Source organism: Genypterus blacodes, unplaced genomic scaffold (assembly GCF_046128005.1).
Source record: "Genypterus blacodes isolate CSIRO-AG114 ecotype Tasmania unplaced genomic scaffold, CSIRO-AGI_Gbla_v1 ptg000066l_1, whole genome shotgun sequence".
NCBI lineage: Eukaryota > Metazoa > Chordata > Actinopteri > Ophidiiformes > Ophidiidae > Genypterus > Genypterus blacodes.
The window spans coordinates 270,726-283,730 of record NW_027466878.1 but is presented as its reverse complement, the minus strand read 5'-3'; the positions used below and the strand labels follow the sequence as shown (position 1 = coordinate 283,730).

The 13,005-nt window shown below is 47.7% G+C and overlaps 1 protein-coding gene across 3 annotated transcripts; it reads right to left on the bottom strand.

The window, feature by feature from the left end:
• Positions 1-2,879: 2,879 nt before the first annotated feature.
• LOC143004391 (kinesin heavy chain-like) lies at positions 2,880-12,341 on the bottom strand. 3 transcript variants are annotated; one of them, XM_076155230.1, is made up of 25 exons: positions 12,210-12,341; positions 10,470-10,557; positions 10,206-10,279; positions 9,633-9,737; positions 9,404-9,452; positions 9,188-9,243; positions 8,987-9,074; positions 8,780-8,904; positions 8,423-8,527; positions 8,173-8,321; positions 7,642-7,790; positions 6,796-6,977; positions 6,636-6,704; positions 6,332-6,538; positions 6,081-6,233; positions 5,792-5,974; positions 5,482-5,599; positions 5,277-5,344; positions 4,897-5,006; positions 4,513-4,614; positions 4,368-4,428; positions 4,207-4,278; positions 4,016-4,120; positions 3,683-3,899; positions 2,880-2,990 (listed from the first exon to the last, which is right to left on the bottom strand). In XM_076155230.1, the coding sequence occupies exons 1-25, from the start codon at positions 12,339-12,341 to the stop codon at positions 2,902-2,904; spliced, it is 2,856 nt and encodes a 951-aa protein (XP_076011345.1). In that variant the 3' UTR covers positions 2,880-2,901. The 3 variants fall into 3 exon arrangements, with proteins under 3 accessions (XP_076011345.1, XP_076011347.1, XP_076011346.1); XM_076155232.1 differs by having other exon boundaries at positions 10,470-10,551; XM_076155231.1 differs by having other exon boundaries at positions 5,277-5,337; positions 5,478-5,599; positions 5,792-5,989; positions 6,087-6,233; positions 12,216-12,341.
• Between the last annotated feature and the right edge of the window lie 664 nt (positions 12,342-13,005).

Genomic DNA, 13,005 nt, shown 5'->3' with positions numbered 1-13,005 from the left:
CCAAAACATAAAGGTGGAAACACCGCAGACTCAGGCTGAAGCGGGAGGAAACATCCGGTAGACAGGGAGCAACATGAACATCCCATTGGGATTGTTGATTCTCAGTGGGATCATCAGTGCTAGCAATCCTTCAAACCGATCAAAATGGGGGAATTTGAATCAGCGGCAATGCCAAAAAGTTTGTTCATTGAGCAACAAGGGTTTTTAACTTTGTTTCTGTTCCAAGTCCAGGTGATACTTAGTCAAAAGATGCATTTGTGGAAAACTCAGCCCAGACTTTGTTGTTTACCAGAGTGTTAACGTCAACAGAATTTCTTTTCCTCTGCTGTAAAAGTGTGCAGTGTGTTGGCTTTGTAACATAAATATTGTCCGCCAGCATCATGTTGAATGCAAGATAAAAGGAATTGAACAAAGCTGAGGATGCTGTCAAAAAGAGCCACGCCTGAGTCAAACACCGTTTAACAGTATTTGTTGGAATTGATTGAAGCCTGTATGCGTTGTGAGAAGAGCACTGTGTGACTTACTGATGGGAGCAAACAGAACCTGGACAGAACCAAGGTCCAAACAGGCAGAAGTCACTCTTAAACAATTACTCTTCAATGTGTTTTGATCCAGGACCGCAGAAGAGATGATCATCCTCACTCCCGGGAACCTTTAAAGACTCAGAGAGCCTGGGGGAGGGGGGGGGGGGGGGGTTTACGTCCGTTAACCCTTTGCTTCTCTGTATGTCGGCCAAAAGTGCAGTATATCATGAAGTGTGTGAAATATGTGAAAAACGTGAAAATCTATTTGTACAGATAAAAACGGTTTAACTGTCCTGTTACATTGTTGTATTCAATATGTAGAACTTTATATGTGACAACGTGTGAACAAGATTTTTCTATTATTTATGATTTTTTTATTAATTTACTCGTGACCTGACCAAAACACGCCCATCTGTCTGTTCTGTCCAAAACTGACGACGATAATGTGCAATGTTACAGAGGGAAATATATGTGTATAGGCATTAAAGACTATATCATGACGACGCATCGGCACCGTGCGCCTCTTCATTTCAACAAAAATCACACAGGGTTAAAGTTAAATAGATACATCTTTATTAGCTTTCATCGCATTGATTAAATTCATATTCGCAGTAATTATGACACAGGCAGGAGGAGCGAGGGCGGGGTTAGTGTGTAGTTTGTTTACAAAAAATGCTTTTACAGTCTTAAAATGTACATGATTCTCCCCAGTGTGGCACAGCGTTGCCTCCCTGAGCCATGCCTTCAAACCAGCTCCACTCCATGCACGCACATTCATCAAGTCCACGACCAGAAGCTCATTTACAGCGAAAACATTTAGGGGAGGTATCGGGGGGAAAGCAGAGTGAGCAGCAATGCTTTTTGGCAATTTTAAGGGCAACTTCCATGTCCAGAAGGCGGCAATACTAAAGCTACTCTCTGTGGATTCTGTTGCCTAAAAAGTTTCCCCGTGCAGCACCTCCGCTCATCAACGTAACGTATCAGGCTGCTTTAACAGAAGATATTCACCGAGATTGAAAACTATTTACATTCAGAAACATGCGGAGGAAAGCAGCACGTACGTCTAATTGACCCTTGACCTTTGCAGAATTCATTATTGGGAGGATGTGCGTCGCTGCGGGGGATTCAGGATCGCACACGTGTCAAAACAGCTCGTCTGTCAAACAAGTCTGGATTTTCAGCCAATCAGAGGGGGTCATTGTGATTAAATACAGGTCGTACTGTCGCTCCATTCTCCGCCCCCATCTCTCTGATTGGTTGATCAGGAGATTCACAGCCTGAGCACAAAGCATTGCAACAACCTGAAATTGTCCAGAATCGACATTAAAGATAGAAAACACATTTGCTCCCATATTCTTACTGCCGAGTGTCAGATTGAGCCTTAAAAATAGTTTTAAATGTATAAATCTGACTTATTTGGAGTTTTTATTAAACAGACCAATCCATAAACTGAAATTTTACGACTCAATTCTGGACAAAATTGTTCAAGATGAGTGATTTTTTTTTAATCTGAGTGGCATAACAGCATCAGAGACAATTTGGGGGGAAATCCTGAACCATGTGAAGTTATTCTTTTCTGCAGGAGGTCAAAGTGCCTGAACTCGTGGGTTTGATGGTACAAATAACACAGCTGACACATTTCAACACTGTGACAAAGCTAAGATTGCAGATTTCAGCTTTCAGCTTTAACTGGCATGGGAGTCCATCCGAAAAACGAGACATTGAACATATGCTGGTTTGAAATACACAGATCTGCTTGTTACAGGCGTGAATAATGTTCATGCATTCTGTGTCCCTCCAAGCACGGGAAAGCAATACACAACATACAGTGGTACGCTTATAGAAATGTGCAAATCATAAACGCGGCAACAACAAACCAGCAGAGGTGCACAGTTTGACTCTCACCGCTCCACATTCACAATCCTTCAATCCTTACCAGAGAAACTCAAGGCCTCAGTCATGAAAAAAAACTCTATTTGTGTTTTTTCTTTTTTAAACGCTGACCACATATGGACAATAAATGACTCTGCTGCACAAAAGAATCATTCTCTAGTGCTACATTATGCAGCAGTGCTGGCCAAACTGCGGTTCGGGGGCTCTTCTGGGGCTACTTAAAGGGGAATATGGGAGGAATTGTGGGACTATTAACGCAACAGGCTGGTAGTTTTATAAATGAGGCTTCAGATGTGCAAATGAAAGATGCTTACATTGAAGTATTACACATTATAGGTGGCGGTGCATCGCTGATGGTGACTTTGAGTTTTTCTGCAGAAAGAAACACAAAGTTATGTTAAAAGTTTAAAAATCACAACATTTGATTTTTCCCATTGTTGATCAGTTTTCACTCACAGCAGGAGGTGGCGCTGCTCGTCTGGTTCTAGTTGCTGTGGGCGTAGACGCCTCCCGCCCTGATGGAGCTGCAGATGGGGGATGACAGCGGGTGGTGGCCCGGGCGGATGGGTTTCGCTTTAAAATAAAATGAAAGACATCATTAATGTTGAATTCTTCAGCTTTTCTAACATCTAAAACAGGGCTATGCAACTAAAATGTAAAGAGGTCCAGTTAGAGTAAATGTCTTGAGGCAAACTTGATAAGGGTCCCCCCCTTTACCTTTTTCGAAAATTTGACCAAAATTTAAATTTTCTTCAAACTCATGCCAATGGACCCTCGTGTCCCCCAGAGGCTGTGTGTGGAATTTTAACTCTCTAGCTTCTTCTGTGTCCAAGATATGGGCTTTTAAAAGAATTGGAATTTGGTCAAAATGGTCCAAATTGCTCCAAACTTGCACCAATGGATCCTGATGCCACAGGGATGTTGTCTATGAACTTCAGGCTTTTTGTGGGTTTCCTAGGCCAAGATATGGGCCATCCAAAAAATGTCAAATGTGATAAGGGTCCCCCCTTACCTTTTTCGAAAATTTTACCAAAATTTAAATTTTCTCCAAACTCATGCCTCTTCTTCTACTCTGTCCAAGATATGGGCTTTTAAACAAATTGGAATTTGGTCCAAATTGCTCCAAACTTGCACCAGTGAATCGGGGTGCGATGGGGATGTTGTGTTTGAATTTCAAATGAAATTAAATGAAATTAAATACATTTGAACTAAAGTTGAAAAAATACAACAATATAATAAAGTTTTTAAAAGGTCTAAAATCTCACCGATCTGTGCAGAGTGCCCCCTCCTGGCCATGTTCTTGGCGCGGACGGCCTCTTTGATGCGGTCCACATCCTGCTGGTAGCGCTTGCGCTCCCTCATGGTGTTCTCCTTGGCCTCCTTCAGTGCGTTCTCCAGGGCCTTGACCCGCTCTGCGGTGGCCCGGAGGCGTTTCTCCAGTTTGGGCAGCTCGCAGCGAAGGTCTGCGTTATCTCGAACCAGCTGCACAGGAATAACAACATTTTTGAAGATTGATACTTGGTTCATTCTAAAACTCCACTCCATTGGTTTGTGAACTACATAACTTGCTGAATGAGTTTATGTAAATGTCCGTGTACCTGCTTGTGGACTTTGGTGAGCTGTTCCAAATTATTCTCCAGGAAAGAGATCTTCTGTTTCTGCGCCACGCTGCCGACTCCTTCCTCGCAGTCCAACTCGGCGCTCTAAGCAGAGGGACAGAGCTGTGTGAAAACCTGCACCTCTCATAAAAAACACCACAAACACGTCTGATATGGTGAGGGCCACGTACCTTCTTCACCCGTGTGGTCAGGTCCTGGATGAAGAGTTTGCGCAGGTTGTGCAGAGTCTGCAGCTCCTTTGCCTGAGTGAAGCAAAGACTAGACTGGTTACAAATTGACAACAGCGTTGATTCATTGCATATTTGATGGAGAAATATGAGCCCAGACTCACGACAGTCTCCTCCAGGCCCTTCAGGTCATCTCGGGCCTGCTCCCTCTGCTCATTCAGCAGCCTGAACAAAAGCACAGTGCGGTCACCTTATGAAGCTTCTCTCATGTCCGTCCAGATCAGTAACACTCACACAGTTTGTACCTACATTAGGTTCTGCAGCTTTCCGTCTTTCTCCTGTTCCTCGGCTTTCACTTTGTCATAGTCTGACATGAGCCTCTCCTGTTCCAGCAGCAGACCCTGGTTCAGACTGACAGAGACACCAGACTTTGATGGAAATGTATCAGGTGGAGTAAATATGACTAATATGACCACACACACACTGTGGCTCGTTTTGGTTCAAAAGTGTTTTCATGAGGCAATGTCATAAATGATGGGTGTGTGTTCTTGAGTGTGTGTCTGTGTGCGTGTGTCCAGCCGTGTGTGCCTGCATGTGTGTGTTTGCACGTGTGTGTGTGTGTGTGTGTGTGTGTGTGTGTGTGTGTGTGTGTGTGTGTGTGTGTGTGTGTGTGTGTGTGTGTGTGTGTCTCACTCAGTGAGCTCGTCCAGCATCCTCTGCTTGTCGTCGATCTCATCTCGGAGGCGACTGAGCTGCTTCTGATGAGCCTCCCTGTGGTTCTCCAGCTGCTCTTCCAGCATCCTCTGGACACACACACACACACACACACACATCCAAGAGTTAATTTATAAAAACAGATAACAGTTTTTGCAGAATTCCCAGTAACATCAGTCAAGTTAATGTTGAGTCAAATAAAGATATCTGAATAAAATAAATAAATAAATAAGAACACAAACACAATCAATCAAGAAGTTTGATTGTTGTGAGCTGAAATGTAATATGGAAATAAAATGTGGCTCTTAAATTCATCTAAATCACACCATTGACTGCTCTGAACCCTTCCACCTCTTCACCTTGATCTCCTCGTCTCCATCCAGCCTGCTGATGTCCTCCTTCTCCTTCTCCAAGTCGTGCCTTTTCTCTGAAAGCAGAGCGGAACATGAACAGAAAGTGGGTCATGATGACAGCTGCTGGGAACAGGAATGAGATCATGTGGAGGTGAGAAACATGGAGGCGATCCTGTCACGCTCTGGTCTGCGTGTACAGAAGGTCACTGACCCTGAGCCTGCAGTTTGGTCAGCTCCTCGCTCAGAGCGTCCTGGCTCTCCTCCAGCTGCCTCTTCTTCTGCTCCATGTTCTGCATGTAGTCTGTCAGGGAGCGGATCTTGGCCTGGTGCTGCACACGGCAACAACAACAACAACAACAACAACATAACCACCGCACCACATTTATCAAAAACCCACAAAACCAGATCTCACATCTGTAGATCACTTGTAATTCCCTCCGTAACCTCTAGATGTCCTCAGCTCCACATAAGAGCTTTCAGGGGCTGAACTAACTTCCATTTGTCGTCGTTGGTGCCGTTACCTGGGAGATGAGCAGCTGACAGGACGCCAGCTCCTTCTCATTGGCCTGGATCTTGCGGTGGCCGTCGGCCTGAGCGCTCTCCAGCTGCTTGCTGCGGTTGACCAGCGATTTGACCTCAGACTTCATCTTGCTGATGTAGAGTCGGGCCATGGTGAACTCCTCCTCCACCGCTGAGCCGTTCCCCTTCGCCTCCGCCGACTGAGGGGAGACGTCAGGTCAGTCTGGCAAATGGCTCTCAATACTACATTACCCATGATCCTCTCTGGGGTGAGCGTGTGCCCGTCCTCACCCCTGCGGTCTTGGAGTCGTTGGTTCCGATGATGCTTCCGATGTCGCTGAGGTCCCGCAGCAGCAGGTTGAGAACCTCGGTGGCTCTTTTCCTCTGCAAGCCGTTCAGCTCCTGCAGCTGACTCAGCTCCCTCTGCAGCGCCGACAGCGTCTCCTGGACACACACACACACACACACACACACACACACTGTTAGGGCACCATTACATCCCACTGCTTCCCCCCCTCTTCCTGTCCATCCATCACACCTACCGTTTTGTGCTGCAGCTCCTCGGCCAGCTGCAGGTTGGTCTGCTCGCGCTCCTCCAGCTCTTGGCTCTTCTGGTCGTAGTTGACGGCGAGCTCCTCCAGGGCCTGCAGCACCTCCTTCACCTCCTCCTTGGCCAGCTCGTTCTCCGTCTGCAGCCGGCAAAGCTCCTCCTGGATCTTCTCGTAGTCACGCCGCGTCGACGCAATCAGCTGAGCGAAAGGGAGGGAGGCGTGGCAGAAAACACGTAAACAAACGCAAACACACACACACACGCTCACATAAACATTGTTAAGCCCAGGAGCAAACCTCTTCCTGGTCCAGCATCTGCTCCTTGATCTTCTCAGCCAGCTGACTGTGCTGGTTGATCTCATCATCCTGAAACATTCCAAGAACATACAGTACATTCAGAATGATTGTCTACGACTCAGCAGAAGACCTGGGTGAAGGGCGTCACCGTGGCGATCACCTTGTCATCCAGCTGTTTGTAGAGGTTGCTGATGTCCTCCTCATACTTGCTCCTCTCCTCGTTGGACACTAAGCCGCCTCCTCCGGCCGGCAGGAGGTTGTCGATGATGGGAGTGTTGTCGCACGGCTCCACGCTCCTCTGCTCCTTAGCGCTCAGCTGCTCGTCCTCAGGAACGTTCTCTCCTGCAACCAAGAGTCACCCGTTAACCTTTGACCCCCGCGTCCATCCATGATCCATCTACCCATCCTGTGGCATCTGTGTTGTTCTAACAGCACGGCCTGTTGAGTCCGTTTAACTTCCGTCCACAACAAATCGATGTTCCAGTAATTATTGACATTCCAGTCCAGGGTCTGTTTCGTTTTTCAGCAAAGGAGGAAGAGGAGGAGTGAAGATGTGACGCTGTGTTCATCCCACAGTAAACGATTCTGCATGGAGCCAGCCGCTGACTCATTTCACAAAACACTGCATCAGCACAAAGCGTGTGTGCGTGCGTGTGCGTGTGCGTGTGTGTGTGTGTGTGTGTGTGTGTGTGTTTCTGTTCTGATGTGCCTGCCCATTTGTGAGAGAGGGGAGAGGAGGGGTAGAGGGAGAGAGAGAAAGATGTAAAACGAGGAGCAGGGATGTATGGAGTGAGAGAGAGAGACGATGGAGGGAGGGAGAGGGAGGTGCGGTTTCACTGGTTGCCAGGCAACAGTGACGGGGGGGAAAGGATGAGGCGTGAAGGAGAGCAGTGCAGTCTCAGGAGAGGAGCGCTGCTGTAGTGACATTAAAGCAGACCTGACCTGTGTGTGTGTGTGTGTGTGTGTGCGTGTGTGTGTGTGTGTGTGTGTGTCCATAGTCCCTCACCGTTCCTCCAGCGGTTCAGCTCAGCCTCCAGCCTCTGGATGACGTTTTTCAGACTCTTGTTCTTCTCTTTCTCCTTCTCGAATTTCTTCTTCCACTCCTCGGCCGTCAGCTCCAGGTTGAGTGACACCGTGTTCTTGATGGTCTTGGCTCTGAGCGGACGGAGAGAATTGAAAAGAAAAGCTTTCACAAACGGGCACCAAACCAGATGCACTGTGAGAAATGTGGAGCCATCTGCTCGCTCGGCTGGGGACGCTTACGTCAGCCAATACGCTTTCACCTTCACACACACACACACACACACACACACACACACACACACACACACACACACACACACACTGTTGCTTTGCCTCTATTAGATTAGAGGAACAACACCTCTCTGCACAAACAGACGGTCGGTGCTTTGCTCTACTCATTGACCTAAACTGGGAATTGAACCCAGTCAGTAAAAGTCCTCGGAGATGCTCTTATTCTGAAAGGACAGGACAGAACATGTAGATAGCCGTCCTGGTGCGTGTGTGTGTGTCCTACCTCTGTCCAAACATGAGCGTGGACTTGGTCTCACACTCGTTGTAGACGGACGGCGAGCAGCAGATGATGATGGTGGTGCGGCAGTTTCCGCCCAGAGAGTCCTGCAGGATCCGGGTCATCTTACTGTCCCGGTACGGAACGTGGGTTTTCTGGAACAAAACACAAATTCCCTTTCTGATATAGATTTTTCATCAACGTCACCATTTTGGAGGTCAATACGTGGACGCAGTGCTGCATTGTGGGTACTCACGGTCGCTTCGGCCAGAGCTGAGATGACGTTTCCCAGCGCGGAGAGAGATTTGTTGATGTTCTTGGCCTCGTCCAGCACCGCTCCCTCTGCTCCTGTTTTACTCACCTGAGCAGGGAAGAGACAGAGAGAGAGAGAGAGAGAGAGAGAGAGAGAGAGAGAGAGAGAGAGAGAGAGAGAGAGAGAGAGAGAGAGAGAGAGAGAGAGAGAGAGAGAGAGAGAGAGAGACAGAGAGAGAGAGAGAGAGAGAGAGAGAGAGAGAGAGAGAGAGAGGAGATTTAGAAGAAGAGCGCCCCCTTTGGGTTTTGTGCTGTAAAGCTAACAACACTTTCATCACTGTCCGCTCAGTTCAGACCAAACCTTCTCGCTGCCGGCCAGATCAACCAGGTAAAGTTTCCCTGAAAGCTTTTTCTCCGTCTCCATGTTTTCCTGCTTGATGTTGATGAGGAAGATGCTGTGGCTGCGGCTGCTGTGCTCGTTCATGTCTGAGAGGGAAAAGAAAGCAAAGAGTAGTAAAAAAGAAAAGTCGAACTTGAGTCTGAGCTCATGATGAGGTGAGATACGTACTCGTCACCGCTACGTGCCGATTGGCTTTGCCCTCGTCGATGACGTCCATCACCTCCTCTGGGCTGGAGACGAAACGCTCGGTGCAACCCTGAGAGAGAGAGAGAGAGAGAGAGAGAGAGAGAGAGAGAGAGAGAGAGGGAGGCTTTACAGGCTCCTGTGTGGCTCCTCAGCGATGATATGAAAGTGTGTGTGTCTACATACCTTCACATATGGGACTCTGTTCTTGTCTTCATGCACAGACAGGTTGGTCTTTGATACTTCAAAAACAAAAATACCAACATCTCATCACACTGAATTCACAAAAGCTTTAAACAAAATATCAATTAAGAAGTGAACACAAAGCATCAAAGGGCATAAATACTCATAAATCAGTATAGTAACTCTTAAAAGGTACAAAGACCTGATCAGCTGACTCACCGTCCAGCAGGTCTCTGATCTTATCCATGTAGATTTCAAAATAAGACACCTGCAGCCAAACAGATCTGTGTGTTATGATCTCAGAAAACCAAAAAGCCACAAATGAATGCAACAGAGATTTTGAAATCTAAAAGCCAAACTTAAAACTTTCCACTTCCAACAATATGATCAGAATCCAGGTGAGTCATTTTTATAAACATGTTTCTTTTGGGGGGGGGGGGGGGTTGACCTTGATGTGGAACTCCAGGTTCTCGTCCATGGAGTAGATGTGGTCGAAGATGTCGTGGGAGATGCGAGGGATGATCCCCATCAACTGAGGGTTGTGGAGTTTCCCCTGAACAAAGATTGAAGACGATAAAGGGGGTACATCATGGGGTTTGGCTTGTCTAAGGGGAAACATCAGGGACTTAAGACTTAAGTAAGAGAGAAGAAGCTTTTTAATCCAGGGCTCCCAGCTCAGATCAGGGGATGAAACCTTCAGGCTATAGGATGAAGAAGGAGGCTGATTAAGAGCCTTTGTTTATAAATAACACTAAATATCTCCATATTTCTCTTCAAAACAACCTCCTAAACCTGGGCACTGGAGTCTTGCTCAAAGGCTGTGTGCAGGAATGGAACCTTTCCCATTTCTGTGCAAAGAGTCAAAGTCAAAAAGTCTCCAACATTGAGATTTGATTTCCTGAAACATCGACCATTTATCTGTGCTTTATTCCTTAAAACTGAAATGTCCAGCGGCAGGGAATTTCAAAACAAAGGTCTGGACAGCTGATAGACAGACTGTGGTTGATGGATGGATGCTCACCTCCATGGTGTGTGTTTTCCCGGAGGACGTCTGCCCGTAAGCGAAGATGGTTCCATTGTAACCGCCCAGCACATCTGGAAATGTAAAACATCATGAGTCATTCTAATACTTCTACTAATGCTGTTTCAGTATTTATATAGTTTCCATTAGTAGTTAAAGTCAAAGACAATGATGAAGTGAGATTAAGAGTCTCAGTTAATCAGTTACAGACAGTTACATAAGAGTGTGTGATCATTTCCCAGGGAGGAAGATGAAGCTTGGTACCTTTGACGATCTGTTTGGCGCACTGATCGTACACCTGGCCCTGCGACGTGTTGGGCGGCAGGACGCGGTCGAACATGTACGGCTTCCCCTGTTCACAACCAACAACAGGAAACATTTAGGACTCAAGGGCTGAACGTCCTCCAGGCTCATGTTAAAGCAAGGAGGGCTCATTTTCTTAAAAGCTCCCAGAGAATTCCACTGATTCATGCATTAATGAAAAGCTGACGTGTGTTCTGATGCAGATTCACATCCAGATCCAGCAAACGTGGAGCTGCGTACAGACTTGGTGGAGGTATGAGAGCGTTTTAGTCAATCCTGAGTGTTAAATTGCTGCAATAGCATTCAGGTCATCTATTCTGACCATCCATCACCTCCCTCCCTCCCTCCCTCGCTCTAAACTGGCCTGTCAGCAGCTCTAAGCACACTCTCTCTCTCTCTCTCTCTCTCTCCCCCCTCCCCTCCCTCCGAGGCCCCAAACTCATCTTTCAGGACCCAAAATAAGGCGTAGAAACCCCTGACTCACGCTATAAACACGGCGTACGGCCTCAGACCAGCGCCTCTCTGCGGGTTTGATTGATGGTGTGATGCGGTGACGCGCCGTTCGTCTTGAGCGAACGGCGTTTCTTGGCCATAATGCAACAGCATGAATTATGCAGGCCTGTGTGCTGCCGACGTGGGTAGAAGAAGAAGAGTGTGTTTCCTCTCTGAGTGTGCCGTACGGATAGATAGATGATATTCCTTAAGCTGCTCTGCACCCCTGAATCAGCACATTTGTTAATGGTGAGAGCTGTGTTTGACCTTTGACCTCTGACACTTCAGATCACTGCCTTTTTAGAGAAATCAACAAACACAACATAACACACCTTCCTCTTCTTCCCCGCAGACAGGTTGAGCTTGTGTTGAATGTTGTGTAGCTTATTTGCAGCCACTTGTTAACGACATGGACTTGTTCACCTGAAACCCAACCCTGAGGCTGCATGATGGGATCTTTGTGATATGAACTGATGGTCCAGCTCTGCAGCTTTAAGGGGCTCTGAGCCTCTTTAGCTCATTGTTTTGGCTGCAGAGGTCCAAACCCAGTGGATGTGTGTGTGCTGTGTCACTGCCACAGTCAGCATTCAGAGTCCTGGATGACTTGCAAATTGATGTGAGTCGGACTTTTATACACAGAAACACAGGAATACATAAGTGAGTCAGTGAGCCTGGAGCTCAGTGCTGCAGTCTGCTGAAGGCCCCTTTGGCAAGGCAGCAGCCTCCATTTCTCTCTTGGTTTGAGTTTCTTTCTTGCCTCATTTCTTAGCAGAGACATAAATCTAATATTCAAAATAAAAATGTAAACATTAGTTGTGTTTAGTACAACTTTGTGTTTCATATTCATTATTGTTTGTATTTCCTTATTACAGTTGTACTTTGGCGCCTCATTTAAAGAAGCCTGAGCATCTTTAAATCAATATTTTGCCTTTTTTTCTCTAGGAATCTTGAACATTTGGACGAAACGTTTTTGATCTGTTGTTTACATGAACTGATATTTTACTGCAGGCAACAGACAGCAAAACCTGGAACAAGATGAATACACACTCCTCCTAATGTCCCTCTGTGTGTGTACATGAGTGGATCAGTGTGTGTGTGTGCATATACAGGCTTCATGCGCACTGGGCCTGCACGCCTCTGCAGTGTTTGTATTTAGCATCACATGCACACACAGCACACACACACACACACACACACACACACACAAACACTTGCCGTTATGACCACGGTGTCGTCATCTTTGAATTTGGGGATGTACTTGTCCCCTCTGTTGATCTCGGCCTCGTTCAGGGGCCTGAAGCGGCACATCACCCTGACCCCGCACTCCGCTGCGTCCGCCATGGCTGCTGCGCCCCTGTGCGCACCGACAAACGGGAAACAGCCGGGGATGTGTCTGTTTAGAGGCCCAAAGTGAGGTTCGGGGGCTTCTGGCTAGGCCTCGGTTTGGTTTTTCCAGACGTCCCGTCAAACCGCGCGCTCAGTTCTTGGTTGAAATCACCAAACTAAATCATATCTGGGACTCGAACTCTTCTCCTGCTGCGTTTCCCAAAGGTTGAGGCGCGGGTGTGTTCGCGTGGAAAGTTTGCGTGGCTGCCGCTTTATCTGCGCAACGCGTCCTTCATCCGAACCGAGGGTGTCCGGGTTTCCTTGGCTGAGCCATGGCCGAACCGAATGAACTGCAAGCTCTGCGTCTGCACCGCGGGATGGATCCTGCACACACGGGGTGGGACGTGTGCGTGCGTGCGTGCGCGCGTGAATGCGTGTGTGTTAACGGAGGCGGCGGAGTGGGGACTTGCTGGCCGGTGAGCAGGATGAGAGCCCGGCACGGATGCGCACAAACAACCGCATAGTCCGGTCTGGTGATGAAGCGCGCGCGTTGCACGGTGCCGCGGCGCGCCCCCGCGGCCTGCATCAGCACCAGCGACACCAGCACGCGCCGGATCAGACGCGCGCGCGTGCACACACGGACAGGGACACGCCCACATTTGGCCTTAAATATGCTGCA